The following is a 16726-nucleotide window of genomic DNA, read 5'->3' on the forward strand; positions in this document are numbered from 1 at the left end:
TATATAAATGCTGTAGATAAAGTAAAACAGCACCATCTATTATATTTGACTCAAATGCATTGTGATTTACTGTCTTTTGATCTTTACGATCAGTGTTCTGGGCCATGACCATAAATCTATTATTAACAGATTTATCTTTCATTTCATTGTTTCTGGGCAAAATCAAATCACCCCAATCAGAAACACAGGGGTTGCCAAGGCAACCGGAGTGAAGCAGGAGTGAATGATGCTGCCGCGCAGGATCCTGCAGCGATACTGAACACATGCAGAAGTCCAGCCCGACCTCCTGGTTTCTCATCTTCCAGTCTGAGCTGAAAGTGAGAAAAGACTCCCGTTCCTCTGTTCTGGTCTCATTTGTGAGATTGCTTGAGAGCATCGGAAAGTGTGAAGAAAAAAAAACACAACTCTTTCTAAAAATATCCCTAATGTGAAATATTCATGGAATCATGGCTGAATATTCTGAAGAATGTGGCATTTCTGGTTTGCCGTCAAGTGAACTGTCCTGTGAGGCCCAAGCAGAGGGCGAAAGAAAACAGGGCCAGATACAGAAAAGTGCTAGGAGGATGGCTCAACTTGTTAAAATACAATCTGGTTGAAAGAAAATACTTGCATGTAATGTTTAAGGCTGTTTGAGAAATAGTTTCATTTGGGAAGCTTTTATGTGTGTCTGCCACTTAAACTGATGACCCACAAGAAATGTGTCTGAATACGTGAGTATATGACTCCAAAAACACGGGTTCATGATCAGAACCAGACATGTTTTCAGCAGAAATATCCTCACAATCAAACTCCTCACTGATGCAGCTTCCAGCTCTGATGAGGTCTGACACCCTCATGAAACAAGTGTTTCATCAACTATCCCAGGGATTCAAATGTTCATTTTTATAATAAAGTTATATCAACAATCTAGGCCTCCCTGTTTCTCTCATTATTTGTTCAACACTTGATTTGAGTTAAGAAAATGTTCTCATATGTTCATAGTTTGCTAAATGATAAATAAAGTTTAAAAAAATTGAGAACTTGTGCTTACCGTAATTTCCGGACTATAGAGCTCCGGACCCCACGTGACTCTCAGTTAGTAGACGCCATATTGGCAGGTAAAAAAGCTAAACAAGCACGGATCTAACCATGAACGTGAACGGGATCGGCTTGGATTTTACTTCGTTGGAGTTTACTTCACACTTTAAAACCGACCCTTACCGTGCCCCTGGGGTACTTTTTTAAAACGCCAGAAGCTGTCGGAGCGGACTTCTTACCGGACCTAGCCGGGGAACCCCTTGGGATTCCCCCGGAGGAGCTGGCTCAGGTGGCTAGGGAGAGGGAAGTCTGGGCCTCTCGACGCTACTGCCCCCGCAACCCGACTCCGGATAAGCGGATGAAAATGGATGGACAAATAACAGATTTACACGTAAGTAGTTTAAATAGAGTGCTGTGCTGTTTGAATGTATAAACTGAACGCCAAGAGAAATCACTAGTTTGATTTTTTTCCGTGAATAAAATAAATATGTCAGGCAGGAGCGTCTCAGGATCTGTCTGAGATCTGTCTCGGTGAGACAGATAATAGCAATCCAAAGTGCTTTTTATGTGTGATCTGACAATTGATCAACCATTGCTTAAAAATGAAATACAGCTTAGCCGGTTAGTTGCTGTGATCATAAAACACGTAAACGGCAGCACGCAGAACTCACGAGGCAACGTTTTACGTGACGTTTACTTGTTGCTGTGAGTAATAAGACAGAAAAAGCCACGCCAAAATAAGTTTAGGAAGCCCACTAAGAATCATAATAAAAGCATTTAAAATAAATACCATACACAGTTGAGGAAACGTTGGTTTAAGTACCTGATATGAAGTGGTCGCTGCATAAGTGAAAACCTTTACTCTCGGGGTCCCACAGTTTCATTTTAGCCCGGTCACTAGCGCGTTTTATTACAATGATCCAATGTTTGCGGCGCTCCGGATCTTGGGGAATCCTGTAGAAGGCTCATTCCTTATGTCGTCCGTGTCTGTTCTGCATCCTGGGGCACAACAGGAATCTACCATAGTTCCTGTTTGATTGAGTTTTCTGACAATAACAAATAGTCCAGCTGCGGGCTTCTGCCTGCCAATATGGCGCCGTTTCGATTTGAACTGTTGCATGCCGGGAGATGTGACGTCAACTCCCGGAGCTCTATAGAGCGCACCTCAATATAAGCCGCACCGGGCTAAAAGCCGCAGATTTCTACTGAATTGAAAACGTAGTTTAACGGAACGTAACTGAACTGATCAGTATCAAACAAAACAGAAAAGTTATTGATTAGTTTATTCATCGTCCTCCTGCGCACTGAAACCACTGAAGTCATCTTCTTCCGTGTCGGAGTTGAACAGCCTCAGAAGAGCTTAGTCACACACCTTTTCTGTGGCGATGTCAGTGTCGCTATCCGTGTTGCTGTCATCATTCCGGGGTGAAGCTGGGAAAACAAGCAGCGACGTTTTACTGTGAAAAAAATCCTCCTGGGCGCTTTCCGTAGCGCTCCTTTATCCATTCCTTCATTAGACTTTCCAGCATCCATCCTTTCTGGTTGACTAAAGCCGCGCCTCATTATAAGCTGCATGGTTCAAAGCGTGGGAAAAGTAGCGGCTTATAGTCCGGAAAATACGGTACATGCTGTAGATCTAAACTAACGTGGAAAAACATTCCAGAAATGATTGCAGATTTGTTGGATAATCATCAGATAGGCAAATATTGTGATTTTAGTAGATTTAATGCCAGCAATGCAGACCAAGCTCTGGCACCAGTCATATAGGGACCTAATAGCCAGTATCAGAGGGCCTGATACCCCATACTCCCGAAGTACCACCAAAAAGACCTCCCGAGGGTCGAACACCTTCTCCAAATCCACAAAACACATGCAGGTTGGTTGGGCAAACGTCCACACACCTCCAGGACCCGCCTAATGGTACAGAGCTGGTCCAGTGCTCCACGGCCAGCACGAAAACCACATAGCTACTCTTGAATCCGAGGTTCGACAATCGTCAGACCCTCCTCTCCAGAACTTTACCAGGGAGGCTCAGGAGTGTGATCCCCTGTAGCTGGAACTCACCCTTTTTAAATAGGGGGACCATCACTCTGGTCTGCCAATCCAGTGGAACTTCCCCAAATGTCCACGCGATATTGCAGAGCCGCATCAGCGACACAACCTTGCAACATTCAGAGCCTTAAGGAACTCTGGGCGGATCTCATCCACCCCAGGAGCCTTGCCACTGAGGAAATTCTTGACCACTTCAGTGACCTCAGCACTAAAAATTGGAGAGCCCATCCCAAAGTCCCCGGACTCTACTTCCTCACTGGTGGTGTTGAGGAGGTCTTCGAAGTATTTTGGATACGGAGATCTTGTACTATGGTCTCACCAAACTCCTCCCACGCCTGGGTTTTTGCCTCTGTGACCACCTGGGTCGCATTCCGCTTGGCCTACAGGTACCCATCAGCTGCCTCTGGAGTCCCACAGGTCAAAAAGACCTGCTTGGACTTTTTCTTCAGCTTGACGGCATCTCTAACCATTGATGTCTACCAGCGAGTTCAGGGATTGCCACCATGACAGGCACCAATAATCCTGTGGCCACAGCTCCGGTCGACCGCCTCAACAATGGAAGCACGGAACATGGCCCACTCACACTCACTGTCTCCCACCTCCTCGAGAACATTTTGGAAGTTTTGTCAGAGGTGGGAATTGTAACTTCTTCAGACAGGAGACTTCGCCAGATGTTCCCAGCAAATCCTCAGGCCCTGTCCACACGTAGCCGGAGATCTGCCCAAACGTAGGTATTTTTCTACGTTTTGGCCTGTCGTCCACACGAAAACTGAGTTTTTTCACACGAAAACGGATCTTTTTAAAAACTCCGGCCAAAGTGAAGATCTGCGTTTTCTCCGTTTTGGGTGTCTGCGTGTGGACGGACAAAACCAGAGTTTTAAGGTCCGCAACGTCACTTTCCGCGACAAAAAATGCTGACATCACGTGTGCGACCTGTGTTTACACTAGCCGACAGCATGGATGTCCTCAGAGCTGCGCTCGCTTTATCAATTGTCCAAGCGCTTTCTGCTTGTTTGTTTTTGCAAGCGGAATTACTGCTCCTTGCGGAAGACCACAGACGAAGGACGAGGTTAAGAACGGGGGAAGTACTGCCGCCTACAGGTCTGGCATGTCCTTAACAACCTATTTATCCGGGTACGTGTGCACAGAGTTTTTTTTAAAACGAGGTGGTGTGGATGCAAGTTTTTGGAGGGGCGGATATTCGTTTTTAAAAAACCCGGCTATGTTTGGACTAGGCCTCACAGTATGTTTGGGACTACCAGATCTGACTGATACCCTCCCCCACCATCGAAACCAACTCACCACCAGGTAGTAATCAGTTGACAGCTCCGCCCCTCTTTTAACCAGAGTGTCGAAGACATGCAGCCACAGACCAGATGAAATGACAACAAAGTCAATCACCGAGCTGCAACCTGAGGTATCCTGGTACCAAGAGCATATATGGACACCTATATGCTTTAACGCGGTGTTCATTATGGACAATCCATGACTAGCACAGAAGTCCAATAACAAAACACCACTCGAATTCAGATCATGGGGGCCATTCCTCCCCACCACACCTCTCCAGGTCTTACTGTCATTGCCCATGCGAGCAGTAAAGTCCGCCAGCAGAACAAAGGAGTTACTGGAAGGAGCACTCTCTAACACCCATTGTGTATCTGTACATGTTGTTGCCTGTTTCTTAAATAACTTATGATCCAATCAAGTGCCACTCCCCTGATACCATACTTGCTAAATTTTCCATACAGAATGGAGTGATCTGTGGTGTCAAATGCTTTCTTAAGATCAACAAAAATACTTACTGCATAATTCTTCCTGTCACTTTCTGTGGAAATCCTTTCCATAAATTACAATGAATGCCATTGTTGTTGAATGATTGGCCCTAAATCCCTACTGACTACTACTACTCAAAATATTCTGTCTGGCCAGAAATGTGCGGCCTAAAATGGGTAATGCTGCTCTTCTCTGGGACCTGCACTCATTAGGATCATCATGCTCACCTGTGCCTGACCTGATTATCTCCACCTGCTCCCCTCACTTTTCAAACCCTCCACCTCCCTGTCCACTCTGCCAGATTATCTTGTGTGCTTCTCTGCTACAGATATCCAGCCATCTGACCAAGACCAAGACCAAGGCCATGTTCCTGTCTTCTGTTCTGACCAAGTTTATGCCCCTGACCTCGCCTCTTGCTCGACCCTTCCTGGATCCTGTTAGCCTCTCTGCCTCACGGATACCTGACCCGTTTTCTGGACATTGACCACAGAGACCTGCCTAATCCAACTGCAAGTATTCAAATCTCTGCCTCCTCGTGTATGACCTCTTGCCTGCCTTGTGTGTTTCAAGTGAATTCTGGATCTCACCCCCTGAACATTTTTGCCTTGGCTCTCCTCCATCCACTTCCCACATGGAAATAAACCCTCACCCCCTGCTGTCTGACATCCCTCCTGCTTAAATTCCTGGCTGCCAATCTCCACTGCAGGTTAGTTAAGCAGCTCTGTCATCTCTCTGGTTCTGCAAAACTTCAAGAAATCAGTTCCTCACCTGCGCTCTCTCTCTCTCTCTGCAGCTCCTCCAAGCGTTTTTTTTCCTTCATCCCAAGCAACCATCCTCGGTTTGAATCAATAAAACATCATCTTTTACTGCTCATCCTGTGTTATGTGGCTGAATTTCCGGGTCTTGCCAGTGGATCATTACAGTTTGGCAACAAATATTTTTTCTAGTATTTTTGAGAACTGAGGAAGCAGGGAAATGGTCTATAAATTGTAAACATGCTCGTCTCCATTTTTATACGGTCAAATTACTTTGGCAGTCAATTTTTTTTCTGGAAATGCTCCAGTTAATTAGATTACATATATAGGTGAGATGATCTATAACACACTATAATTTATTTTACTAGTGACATGTCGACATGTCAAAGTCATCACAATCAACTGATCTATTACTTGCCTGGTACCCCATACTCCCGGAGTACTCCCCACAGGGCCCCCCGAGGGACGCAGTCATACGTCTTCTCCAAATCCAAAAAACACATGTAGACTGGTTGGGCAAATTCCCACGCACCCTCCAGAATCCCCCTAAGGGTATAGAGCTGCTCCAGTGTTCCACGGCCAGGATGAAAACCACATTGCTCCTCCTGAATCTGAGGTTCAACAATCCAACGGACCCTCCTCTCCAGAACACCTGAATAGACCTTACCAGGAAGACTCGGGAGTGTGATCCCCCTGTAGTTGGAACACACCCTGCGGTCCCCCTTTTTAAATGTCCAGTGGGACTGCCCCCGAGGTCCACGCGATATTGCAGAGCCGTGTCAGCCAACACAGCCCCACAACATCCAGAGCCATAAGGAACTCCGGGCGGATCTCATCCACCCCTGGAGCCTTGCCACAGAGGAGCTTTTTAACCACCTCAGTGATCTCAGCACCAGAGATTTGAGAGGCCAACCCAACGTCCCCAGACTCTGCTTCTTCACTGGAAGACGTGTCTGTGGGATTTAGGAGGTCTTCGAAGTATTCTGCCCACCAATCCACAATGTCCTGAGTAGAGGTCCGCAGCACACCGTCCCCACAATAGATAGTGTTGGTAGTGCACTGCTTTCCCCCCCTCAGGCGCCGGATAGTGGACCAGAATCTCCTCTAAGCCGTACGGAAGTCTTGCCCCATGGTCTCACCAACTCCTCCCATGCCCGGGTTTTTGTCTTGGCGACCACCCGAGCCGCATTCCGCTTGGTCTGCCGGTACCTGTCAGCTGTCTCTGGAGTCCCACAGGCCAAAATGACCTGATAGGACTCTTTCTTCAGCTTGACAGCATCCCTAACCGCCGGTGTCCACCAGCGGGTTTGGGGGTTGCCACCAAGATAGGCACCGAGGATCCTGCGACCACAGCTCCGGTCGGCCGCCTCAGCAATGGAGGCACGGAACAGGGTCCATTCAGACTCAATGTCCCCCGCCTCCCCGGAACATTTTGGAAGTTCTGTCGAAGGTGGGAATTGAAGCTCCTTCTGACAGGAGGCTCTGCCAGACGTTCCCAGCAGACCCTCGTGATACATTTGGGCCTGCCTGGTCTGACCGGCATCCTCCCCCACCATCTGAGCCAACTCACCACCAGGTAGTGGTCAGTTGACAGCTCCGCCCCTCTCTTCACCCGAGTGTCCAAGACATGCGGCCGCAGGTCAGACGAAACAACAACAAAGTCGATCATCGAGCTGCGGCCTAAGGTATCCTGGTGCCAAGAGCACATATGGACACCTTTATTTCTGAACATGGTGTTCATTATGGACAATCCATGACTGGCACAGAAGTCCAATAACAAAACACCACTCGAATTCAGATCGGGGGGCCGTTCCTCCCAACCATACCTCTCCAGGTCTCACTATTGTTGCCCAGGTGAGCGTTAAAAGTACCCCAGCAGAACGAGGGAGTCACCGGAAGGAGCACTTTCCAGCACCCCCTCCAAGGTCTCCAAAAAAGGGTGGGTAGTCTGAATTGTAGTTTGGTGCATAAGCACAGACCACAGTCTGAACCCGTCCCCCCCGTTCCCCCCCCCCCCCCCCCCCATAGGCGGAGGGAGGCTACCCTCTCATTCACTGGAGTAAACCCCAACGTACAGGCACCGAGATGGGGTGCAACTATGCCCACCCCTGCTCGGCGCCTCTCAGTGGGAGCAACTCCAGAGTGGTAGAAAGTCCAACCCCTCTCAAGGAAACTGGTTCCAGAGCCATGCGTTGAGGTGAGCCCGACTATATCTAGTCAGAACCTCTCAACCTCACACACCAACTCAGGCTCCTTCCCCACCAGAGAGGTGACATTCCATGTGCCAAAAGCCAGCTTCTGTAGCCGAGGATCAGACCGCCAAGGTCCCCGCCCTCGACTACCACCCGTCACGCACTGCACCCGACCCCTTTAGCCCCTCCCATAAGTGGTGAGCCCATGGGAGGGGGGATCCACATTTCCTCTTCAGGCTGTGCCCGGCCGGGCTCCATGGGTGAAAGCCTGGCCACCAGGCGCTCGCCAATGTGCCCCACCTCCAGGCCTGGCTCCAGAGGGGGGCCCAGGTGACCCACGTCCGGGCGAGGGAACACGGTTTCCATTTATATAATTCATCATAAGAGGTCTTCAGGCTGCTCTTTGTCTGATCCCTCACCTAGGACCTGTTTGCCATGGGGGACCCTACCAGAGGCAGAAAGCCTCAGACAACTTAGCTCCTAGGATCATTGAGACTCTGGAACCCCTCCACCACAGTAAGGTGGCAGCCCAGGGAGAGGCTTTATATATATATATATATGCAGTGTATATATATATACATATATAAATGTATATATGGTGTATATATGTACTGTGTGAGTATATATATATATATATATATATATATATATATATATATATATATATATATATATATATATATATATATATATATATATATATATATATATATATTACAGCAAAAAGTAAGAAGAAATTCTAGGTTGATTCCTTTAAATTTATTTAAAATATTAGTAATTTAGAGAACTTACATGAAACATTTTTATGCTTATACATTTTGCAAAATGGCTGGTCTGTAACAAAAAGTGCAAAAACAACCTACAAAAAGCACGCGCGCACACACACACACACACACACACACACACAGAACCCACTGTCCAAGCAGCCGGATGGAGTGGTGGCTTTGATATCATGCCCACAGCGTCTCCCCTAACCACTCTGCCATCTCCTCTCCTCTTTCTCCTTCACGCCCTTCCCCTCCCCTCTCATTTCCTCCCCACATCTCCTCGGCCTTTCTTTCATTTGGCTTTGCACCTCCCCGTTTCTGAATCAATGTCCCTGCTCTCCGATCTCTTCCTCACCACTTTGGGCCATGAAGCGGGAGGTTGACAAGTGTGTGTCTATGTGTGTCTCTTTGTGTAGCAACTCCATCTTATGACATGTGCTGTGACTCAAATGCGATCGGATCGTGTTTCCATGACTACCGATGCCCCACTTAAAGTGGAGTTTGTGCCTGTGCATGTGTCTGTGTGTACACATGCATGTGTTACAACATACTTGAGTAAACGTGCATTCTCATGAGCATGTGCATCCATAATGAGTGGACTACTTTGGAGGCAGAAGAGTGGAGGAAGAGTTTCCAGCGGTAGGTGTGTATGTGTGTGTTTCCCCTTAATAAGGAACATTGTTCAATCTTTAATGCAGCTGAAACTACGGCAGGCACACGGTGAGAGCCACAGGGAGGAGAGTGTTCTCCAGCTCAGACTTTCTCACCATGTCAGCAGGAGGCTAAATCAAGGGACACAGTGTGGAACTGGAGTCCTCTGCTCAGACCGATGAGCTTTCCCCTCAATTCCAAAGCCCGTGACCAACATCTGCGGCAGAATTTAAGGTTTTCTCGTTGTGCGTGTGCTAAACGTCCCGTTTCATTTTTACATGCATCAGCACGCACAGGGGAGAAGACAGATCACTGCAGGAAAAGTGAACAGCTATATTCCAACAGCGTGGTCTGCATTAGCAGGCCACACATACTCAGGGCGTTCTCATGAAGAAGAGCACACCACAGACAGGGCATGGAGAGGTCCACTTTTCTTTCATTTGTCACATGTTCAGTACACACCGTGCCATCTAACACCTCCATTGCATCATCGAATGACTGCACACACCTCAGCAGACACACACACATATAGGAAACTCCTCTAGTGTGGGTGTTCAAATCATAACAACTGCTGATGAGTCATCTTTCTGTGAGCCTCACCACTGTTTCGCTGTCGGAGCAGTCTTTCTACAGCAGTCAGAGATCCATAGTATAGCCTGCTTTGTCTGCATGGCATCCAGCAGTGTCAGGTTTTCTCAGTAGGACTACCCAGGATCACAGCTCTCTGTCTGACATTCTTTCATATGACAAGGATGGGCTGTCGAGGTAAAAGAGCAGCTGTCGACTGAGGTGCCTGGGATGCTGCTAGTTTTTATTCAGCTGGTGAAGGATGATTTGCTGTAAGAATGCAGCTCTAACTCACAAGACTCGTTACATCTAGTTTGCTTGTAACTGCTACAAAACCAGTTACTGTTTTCTTAACTTTTGCTTAAGGGGACATGTGCTAATTAAGCCTTGTGGGACTCTACTGTCTCTATAAACTCTCCAAACATGAAAAAAAATCCATCCATCTTTTTTCTTTCAGTGTTTGGTTTTAGGAATTATGTGCCTAAAACAAGCCGTTTTAAAAAATCCCTTTTTGTGATGTCACAAGCAGGGAAACACAAGCAACTCTCATGTGCATGAAAGAGCTGCTGGCGGAGGAATAGAAGCTCTACTCTGGGCCCTTCCTGGGTGTCAGAGCTTCTCAGCTTATAGCAGCTTGGGCGGTGAATGGGTGGGCGTGGCCAGCTCCAGCTTCTTTTCTTAAAGTGATAGGGCCCTGAAACAGCTCATTCTGGAAGGTACTGAAACTGTTTTATGTGAGAGGTATTTAGTGCAAAGAATTTAATGAACATGTTTTGTATCAACCACAAAAATATCATTTAAGAAAAAAAGTCATAAAATGTGTCCTAACAAGTACATCTTGTCTGTTTTAATTTATGGTAACATCTATAATGCCCCAACCAGCATTGCTCCCCCTTTAAAATAAGTTTAAATATGAGTTTTAAAATGTTTAACCCTCCCACTGTCTTCATGGGTGACCCCGCAAGGAAAGTTGACCACTGAGCAGGATTGAAGGGGTCACCCCCATTAGGACAGTGGGAGGGTTATCTAAAGCGGGTGATGATGTGAGACCTAAAAAATGCACCTTTTCTATCAAAACCTAACAGGGCTGACCTAGCCTGGCCCGCCAGACTCCTCCTCTGTTTAATTCTGCACAGATAAAGAGTCTGTGAACTCTCCTATTCAAATAACCCCACCCCCTGAGAATTCTAACCGAGCCAATCAGTGCTGAGCAGCGTACGTCACACACCACAACGCCGACTTTGTCGAACATGGCGACTGAAGTGGAGTTCGCTGCAGCTCTTTCCTCTGTTCTAAATAACCTGAATGTCTTTAAAACCACGACAAGTAGAAGCGCTAAAAGCCTTTCTTCTAAAAAAAATAAAAGATGTTTGCGCTGTCGCCAGGCGCTGTTTTTTTAATACAGCTAAAAACCCACAGCGTCGCGCTGGAAAGTCGGCATTTCCATCTTTTTTCTGATTGGTTATTTTTGAGCTGGTTAGTTGTTGTTTATGTGCTTAGCCGACGCTTTTACCCAAAGCGACTTACAATTTTTTATTTTTTTAATTTATTTATTTATTTATTTATTTATTTATTACCTATAGGGCGTGTTGTGATCCCCTTCAGTCCCACCTCTCATGTGCCTCTCTGCCTGTGAGTAACCAGATGTTTGCTGCTCAGTGCTGATTGGCTCAGTTAGAATTCTCAGGGGGCGGGGCTATTTGAATAGGAGAGTTCCCAGACCCTCCCAGAGGAGGAGTCTGGCAGGCCACGTTAGGGCTGACCCAGATGTGTGGTCAAAAAATATTTCAACAAAAATGTTGTGCTCTGAGAGAATCCTGAGTGATGAACAGCTACTTTCAAATGGATTCTAACTCAGGATCTGTGAATTAGGAGTTATAGCAGTTTGTGATTGTCTTTTAACTGTGGATGTCGTCTTGAATTGGGTTGACTCCAATCAGTTCCTAGAGTTTCATTCAAATCAGACCATTGAATCATGATAGTTTTTCTAAACACACACACACACACACACAGGGTTGTGATCATTTAAAAATCTGTAAAATCAACAACTAAATCATCTGGAAACAATTCATTTCAATTCAATTCAAAAAGACTTTATTAATCCCAGAGGGAAACTGATTAACGCTCATGAAGTCGCTTCTCTGTGCAGCTTGAATTCAACTCTTCAAGCAAAGTTAGATTCCTGTCAGGTCAGGTGATAGATTATAATTTGACTTTAACAAATAGGCTGGGATTAAATGAAGATGTGAGACTTCTACATGGAAAAGACCGTATATGTCATGTTGAAGGGGTCATGAAAGTGGGCACAATTAAAAAGAAACAGCAAGAAGATGCAGGAAGTTCAATAAATCCTTCCTTGTTGGTGTCTTGAAGGTTCTGTTGGAAACAACTGGACTTTCTTGTTGTTCTTGGAGGAAAATGAATCCGTAAATTTGTTTCCAACAAAGCTTTAAAGATTCTCCTGACTTAGAAGACTATGAATCTAGATAAATGCTTTCTCTTTTGGGGGGTATTTCAAATTTGGACAAATGTTCAGGGATTTTCTAAACCTTAGAGAAGCTATTTTTATAGTGTGTACAGTGAGTTTAAAAATGTACAATATTCAGCTCCCGGATGGGTACTTTGGTAGTATAAAGTACCAGGTCCTTATATGACTGGTATCAGAGCTTGGTCCGCATTGCCGCCAGTATGTTGCCTCATTCTCATTGAGGGTTGGACTCCACCAAGGCTGGCCTTTGTCACCGATTCTGTTCATAACCTTTATGGACAGGATTTCTAGGTGCAGCAAAGGTGTGGAGGGGATCCGTTTTGGTGGTCTGAGGATCAGGTCTCTGCTTTTTGCAGATGATGTGGTCCTGTTGGCTTCATCAGAACGTGATCTTCAGCTTTCGCTGGAGCGACTCGCAGCTGACTGTGAAGCAGCTGGGATGAGAATCAGCTCCTCTGAATCTGAGACCATGGTCTTAAATCGGAAAAGGGCAGAATGCCTTCTCCGGGTCAGGGGTGAGGTCCTGCCCCAAGTGGAGGAGTTTAAGTATCTCAGGGTCTTGTTCACGAGTGAGGGAAAGGTGGAGCGTGAGATCGATAGGCGGATTGGTGCTGCATCTGCAGTGATGCGGGCGTTGTACCGGTCTGTCGTGGTGAAGAGAGAGCTGAGTCAGAAGGCGAAGCTCTCGATTTACCGGTCGATCTACGTTCCTACCCTCACCTATGGTCATGAGCTTTGGGTAGTGACCGGAAGAACGAGATCGTGATTACAAGTGAGTTTTCCCTGCAGGGTGTCTTGGCTCCCCCTTAGAGATAGGGTGAGAAGCCCGGTGATCTAAGAGGGGCTCGGAGTAGACCCGCTGCTCCTCCACAGTGAGAGGAACCAGTTGAGGTGGCTCCAGCATCTAGTTAGGATGCCTCCCTGGTGAGGTTTTCCAAGCATGTGCAACTGGGAGGAGACCTAAAGGAAGACTCAGGACATATTAGAGGGACTATGTCTCTCGGCTGGCCAGGGAACACCTTGGGATTCCCCCGGAAGAGCTGTCCCAAGTGGCTGGGGAGCGGGAAGTCTGGGCCTTTCTGTTGAGGCTGCTGCCCCCACGACACGACCCCAGATAAGCGGCCGAAAATGGATGGATGGATGAATGGCGTAATTACTTTACATTATTGCTATGCATGATTCACATAATTGTCACTTTACATAATTTTATAGCATCCCTTCTCTTAAACTGATAAAAAACAGCAAAAACTGAATTTTCTTTTCCTAGTGATGGCAGTGGAAACAGGCAAATAACACATTTGCTAACATTATTGATTTGAAGTGTGATCTACAGCAAACCATTCTTACTGTTTCATTCTTATTTTAATGTTTCTGCTAGACAATGAAATGTTTGTTGATAACCTGCATATAAACTTCCCACGATAGATGGCCTAAATGATACCGAAGCAGTCCTTAAGCAGACATCACATTAAGCCAATTTAACATTGCCAATAGTTTCTTTATACCAAACTACTCTGTGGGATGTTGGTAATAATAAAATGAAGAATAATTTCTAATCTAGGCTGGCATTTAAATCTGATTATTTTCCTTTTTATTTAAATGAGCATGTGAGACAGACCAGAGGAACTGCTTCTCAAACCCTAAATTTTTTGTGTCCATTTAAGGTGTCAACATATAAAACAAAAGTAGATCCATTTAAATGGCATATCTAAATATATTTCTAGTCTGAGTCATCAGGCAACTAGTGATTAGGCCACAGTCTTTAAGTAACGGACTCAGGACAGCGTTGTCCATCAACGAGGCCTGCCACAGTTTCACTCACAGCTTCGTGGATGACCAAGTGTGTGAGAACAGCACCAAACACACACACACACACACACACACACACACACACACACACACACACACACACAGCAATAGTGATTACTCATTCACATCGTCTATCTGAGGTATCCTTGCCTGCAAAGCGAGCAACCACCAACATAAATAAATAAATAAATAAATAAATAAATAAATAAATAAATAAATATTCATGTATTTATGGTAAAAAGAGGGCTGCGATCAGCAGCAGGCTGCACTGCGCTGTCCGTGGTGCTGAAAGTGACTGTGCAGCGGGAGGAAGGAGAGGAGAGGGGCGCATGAACTACATTAATCATGTGCGTGCGTGCACACACATATGCGCTGGGAGGCATGTGCCACAGCCAGTGAGGGTGACACGTCTTCCTCATTCATGGATGAAAGCTACTGGTGATGAAGAAGAAGAAGATGATGATGATGATGTGTGAGGTGAACCCCCTCATCCGGGAGATGTGACTGAAATCAGGGTGACATCCATCTAAAAGCTCACGTTAGAGGGGCACACATGCCCGGAGTGTGGCCCTGCGCTCCCCCACCATCACCCCCACCCCCATCACCATAGTCATCATCATTCCAGGAGTGTGCACACCAGCAGCGGAGAAGAGATGCAGCCTTACCCTTCATCCAGTCCAGCACCTGCTTTCGTGTCCATTTACTGATAGGCTCCATGACCAGAGCCATGGTGTCACGGTTCTCTCCGAGGTGAGCGCGCTGGAAGCGGGGTGTCGCAGAGCGGCTCGTCGGTCACATCTGGAACCTGGGGGCGGTGGGAACATCTGCGGAAAAGGAAACGCTTCTCGGGTTTATTTCCTCCATCGGAGTACGGTCGCCTGCAGAAACGGTGAACGGGTTGCGGTGGTGCAATCCACACGCACGCACAGACGCGCACACACCCGCTCTCTTTCTCTCTCCCTCCTCTCGCTCTCTCACTCTCTCCCTCTTTGTTTCCTCGTGCCTTCCCGCCAGGAGCTCGCGCTCTGTGATAAGTGGATTCGGTGGGCGCAAGGAGATGGAGCGAACCCCCCTCACCCCTCCCCTCGGACTCCCCCGCCCGCGTCGCTGCAGCATCACGAGGGCCACCACTCAGGGAATGGTGCAGCGTGCAGGGAGGATCTCTGCGCGGGATTGTGGTCTGGATTTAGGCAAACCCCATTCTTTATTGGATAATAAGAAGTTTGAGAGAAAACCACAAATCGTTCCTGCTTCCACAGATAAATCAGTCCGACGTGAGTGATTGTGTGAGCAGCTTCCACCTCTCAGTGAGCTGTCAGCTGTTCTCTCTCTCCTGCATGGAAGTTCACCCTCTGGAGCACATCAGCATCGGATGAGAGGCTGCACAGTTGAGGGAAACAGCGCCCCCTGCTGCGCTGCGATAAAACACGGGTGACGTCATGGATTAAAACCCGCAACTCCAACACAAATGCTATAATCTATATTAAAATGGCAGGGTAATTTATTCGTCTGTGTGTTGTACCGGATATCTTTCTTTCCTTTTTTGAGAGAGAAAATTTTGACGTTATCTATCTCTGTCTTTTAAAATTATACTTTTTCCAGTTCATTCAGCTTATATCTCATTCATTCGAACAATATAAATATTTAAGTATATTTAAGTAAATATAAATAGTTTCTCAGACTTTCCCTGTTAAACTGCAGTGTGCATCAACTTTCTGCCTGCTTCAGCTGTAAGAAAGAAAGAAAGAAAGAAAGAAAGAAAGAAAGAAAGAAAGAAAGAAAGAAAGAAAGAAAGAAAGAAAGAAAGAAAGAAAGGTTTTGTTAGGGGGAATTTACAATCACTAAATATTCCAAAGGTTCCTCGCATATTCAGATGTTTATCTTTAGTTAAAGGCACATTGTGTGGTTTTTACCATTAATCTATGGAAACATCCATTGAAATGTTGTTGAAAATGAATTAAATTACACCCAGTTGTTGAGAAATATTGGAAGCTTTGCAACATATAACCATAAAAATCGTGTCCAAAATACTCCCCGGGCAACGCCATATTAGATACGGGAGCCTGTGAGGACAAAATGCATTTACTGATTTGTAATAAATGGTTAAAAAACTTTTGCCATTCATAAACGTTGTTTTAAACATTTGTTGCCACTGATAAAAGTGAGTCTGATCTGCTTGTCATTTTGCTGGAGGTTGACCCTAATGGCCATCTGTTGGTGGGTCTTATGGGTTTGACACACGGGAGGCGACGCCGCATCTCCTCCATTCATTTTCAATGAGACATGCGCTCTTTTATCAATCAAGGACATATAAGTAATCAAAATAGTAAAGTATTATATATATATATATATATATATATATATATATATATATATATGTGTGTGTGTGTGTGTGTGTGTGTGTGTGTGTGTGTGTGTGTAGCTGTGCAGTGGTGCAGTGGTTAGAGCTGTTGTCTTGCAGCAAGAAGGTCCTGGGTTCGCTTCCCAGCCTGGGATCTTTCTGCATGGAGTTAGCATGTTCTCCCTGTGCATGCGTGGGTTCTCTCCGGGTTCTCCGGCTTCCTCCCACCGTCCAAAAACATGACTGTTAGGTTGACTGGTCTGTCTAAATTGTCCTTAGGTGTGTGTGCATGATTGTTTGTCCTGTGTGTCTCT

At 46.1% G+C, this 16726-nt stretch overlaps 1 protein-coding gene across 3 annotated transcripts in view; it reads right to left on the minus strand.

Annotated features, from left to right (window-relative positions):
* The window catches only part of si:ch211-26b3.4 (connector enhancer of kinase suppressor of ras 2), a 137337-nt gene extending 121344 nt beyond the window's left edge, over positions 1-15993 (minus strand). Inside the window, exon 1 of one of the 3 annotated variants that reach the window (XM_015969383.3) lies at positions 14737-15993. In XM_015969383.3, coding sequence (XP_015824869.3) covers positions 14737-14800 — 64 coding nt within the window. In that variant the 5' untranslated portion in view covers positions 14801-15993. The remainder of the gene's footprint in view (positions 1-14736) is intronic. The other 2 variants (XM_015970190.3, XM_015970981.3) reach the window with 2 other exon arrangements.
* Positions 15994-16726: the final 733 nt, after the last annotated feature.

The sequence above is a fragment of the Nothobranchius furzeri genome, chromosome 1, assembly GCF_043380555.1.
Source record: "Nothobranchius furzeri strain GRZ-AD chromosome 1, NfurGRZ-RIMD1, whole genome shotgun sequence".
NCBI classification, from domain to species: Eukaryota; Metazoa; Chordata; class Actinopteri; order Cyprinodontiformes; family Nothobranchiidae; genus Nothobranchius; species Nothobranchius furzeri.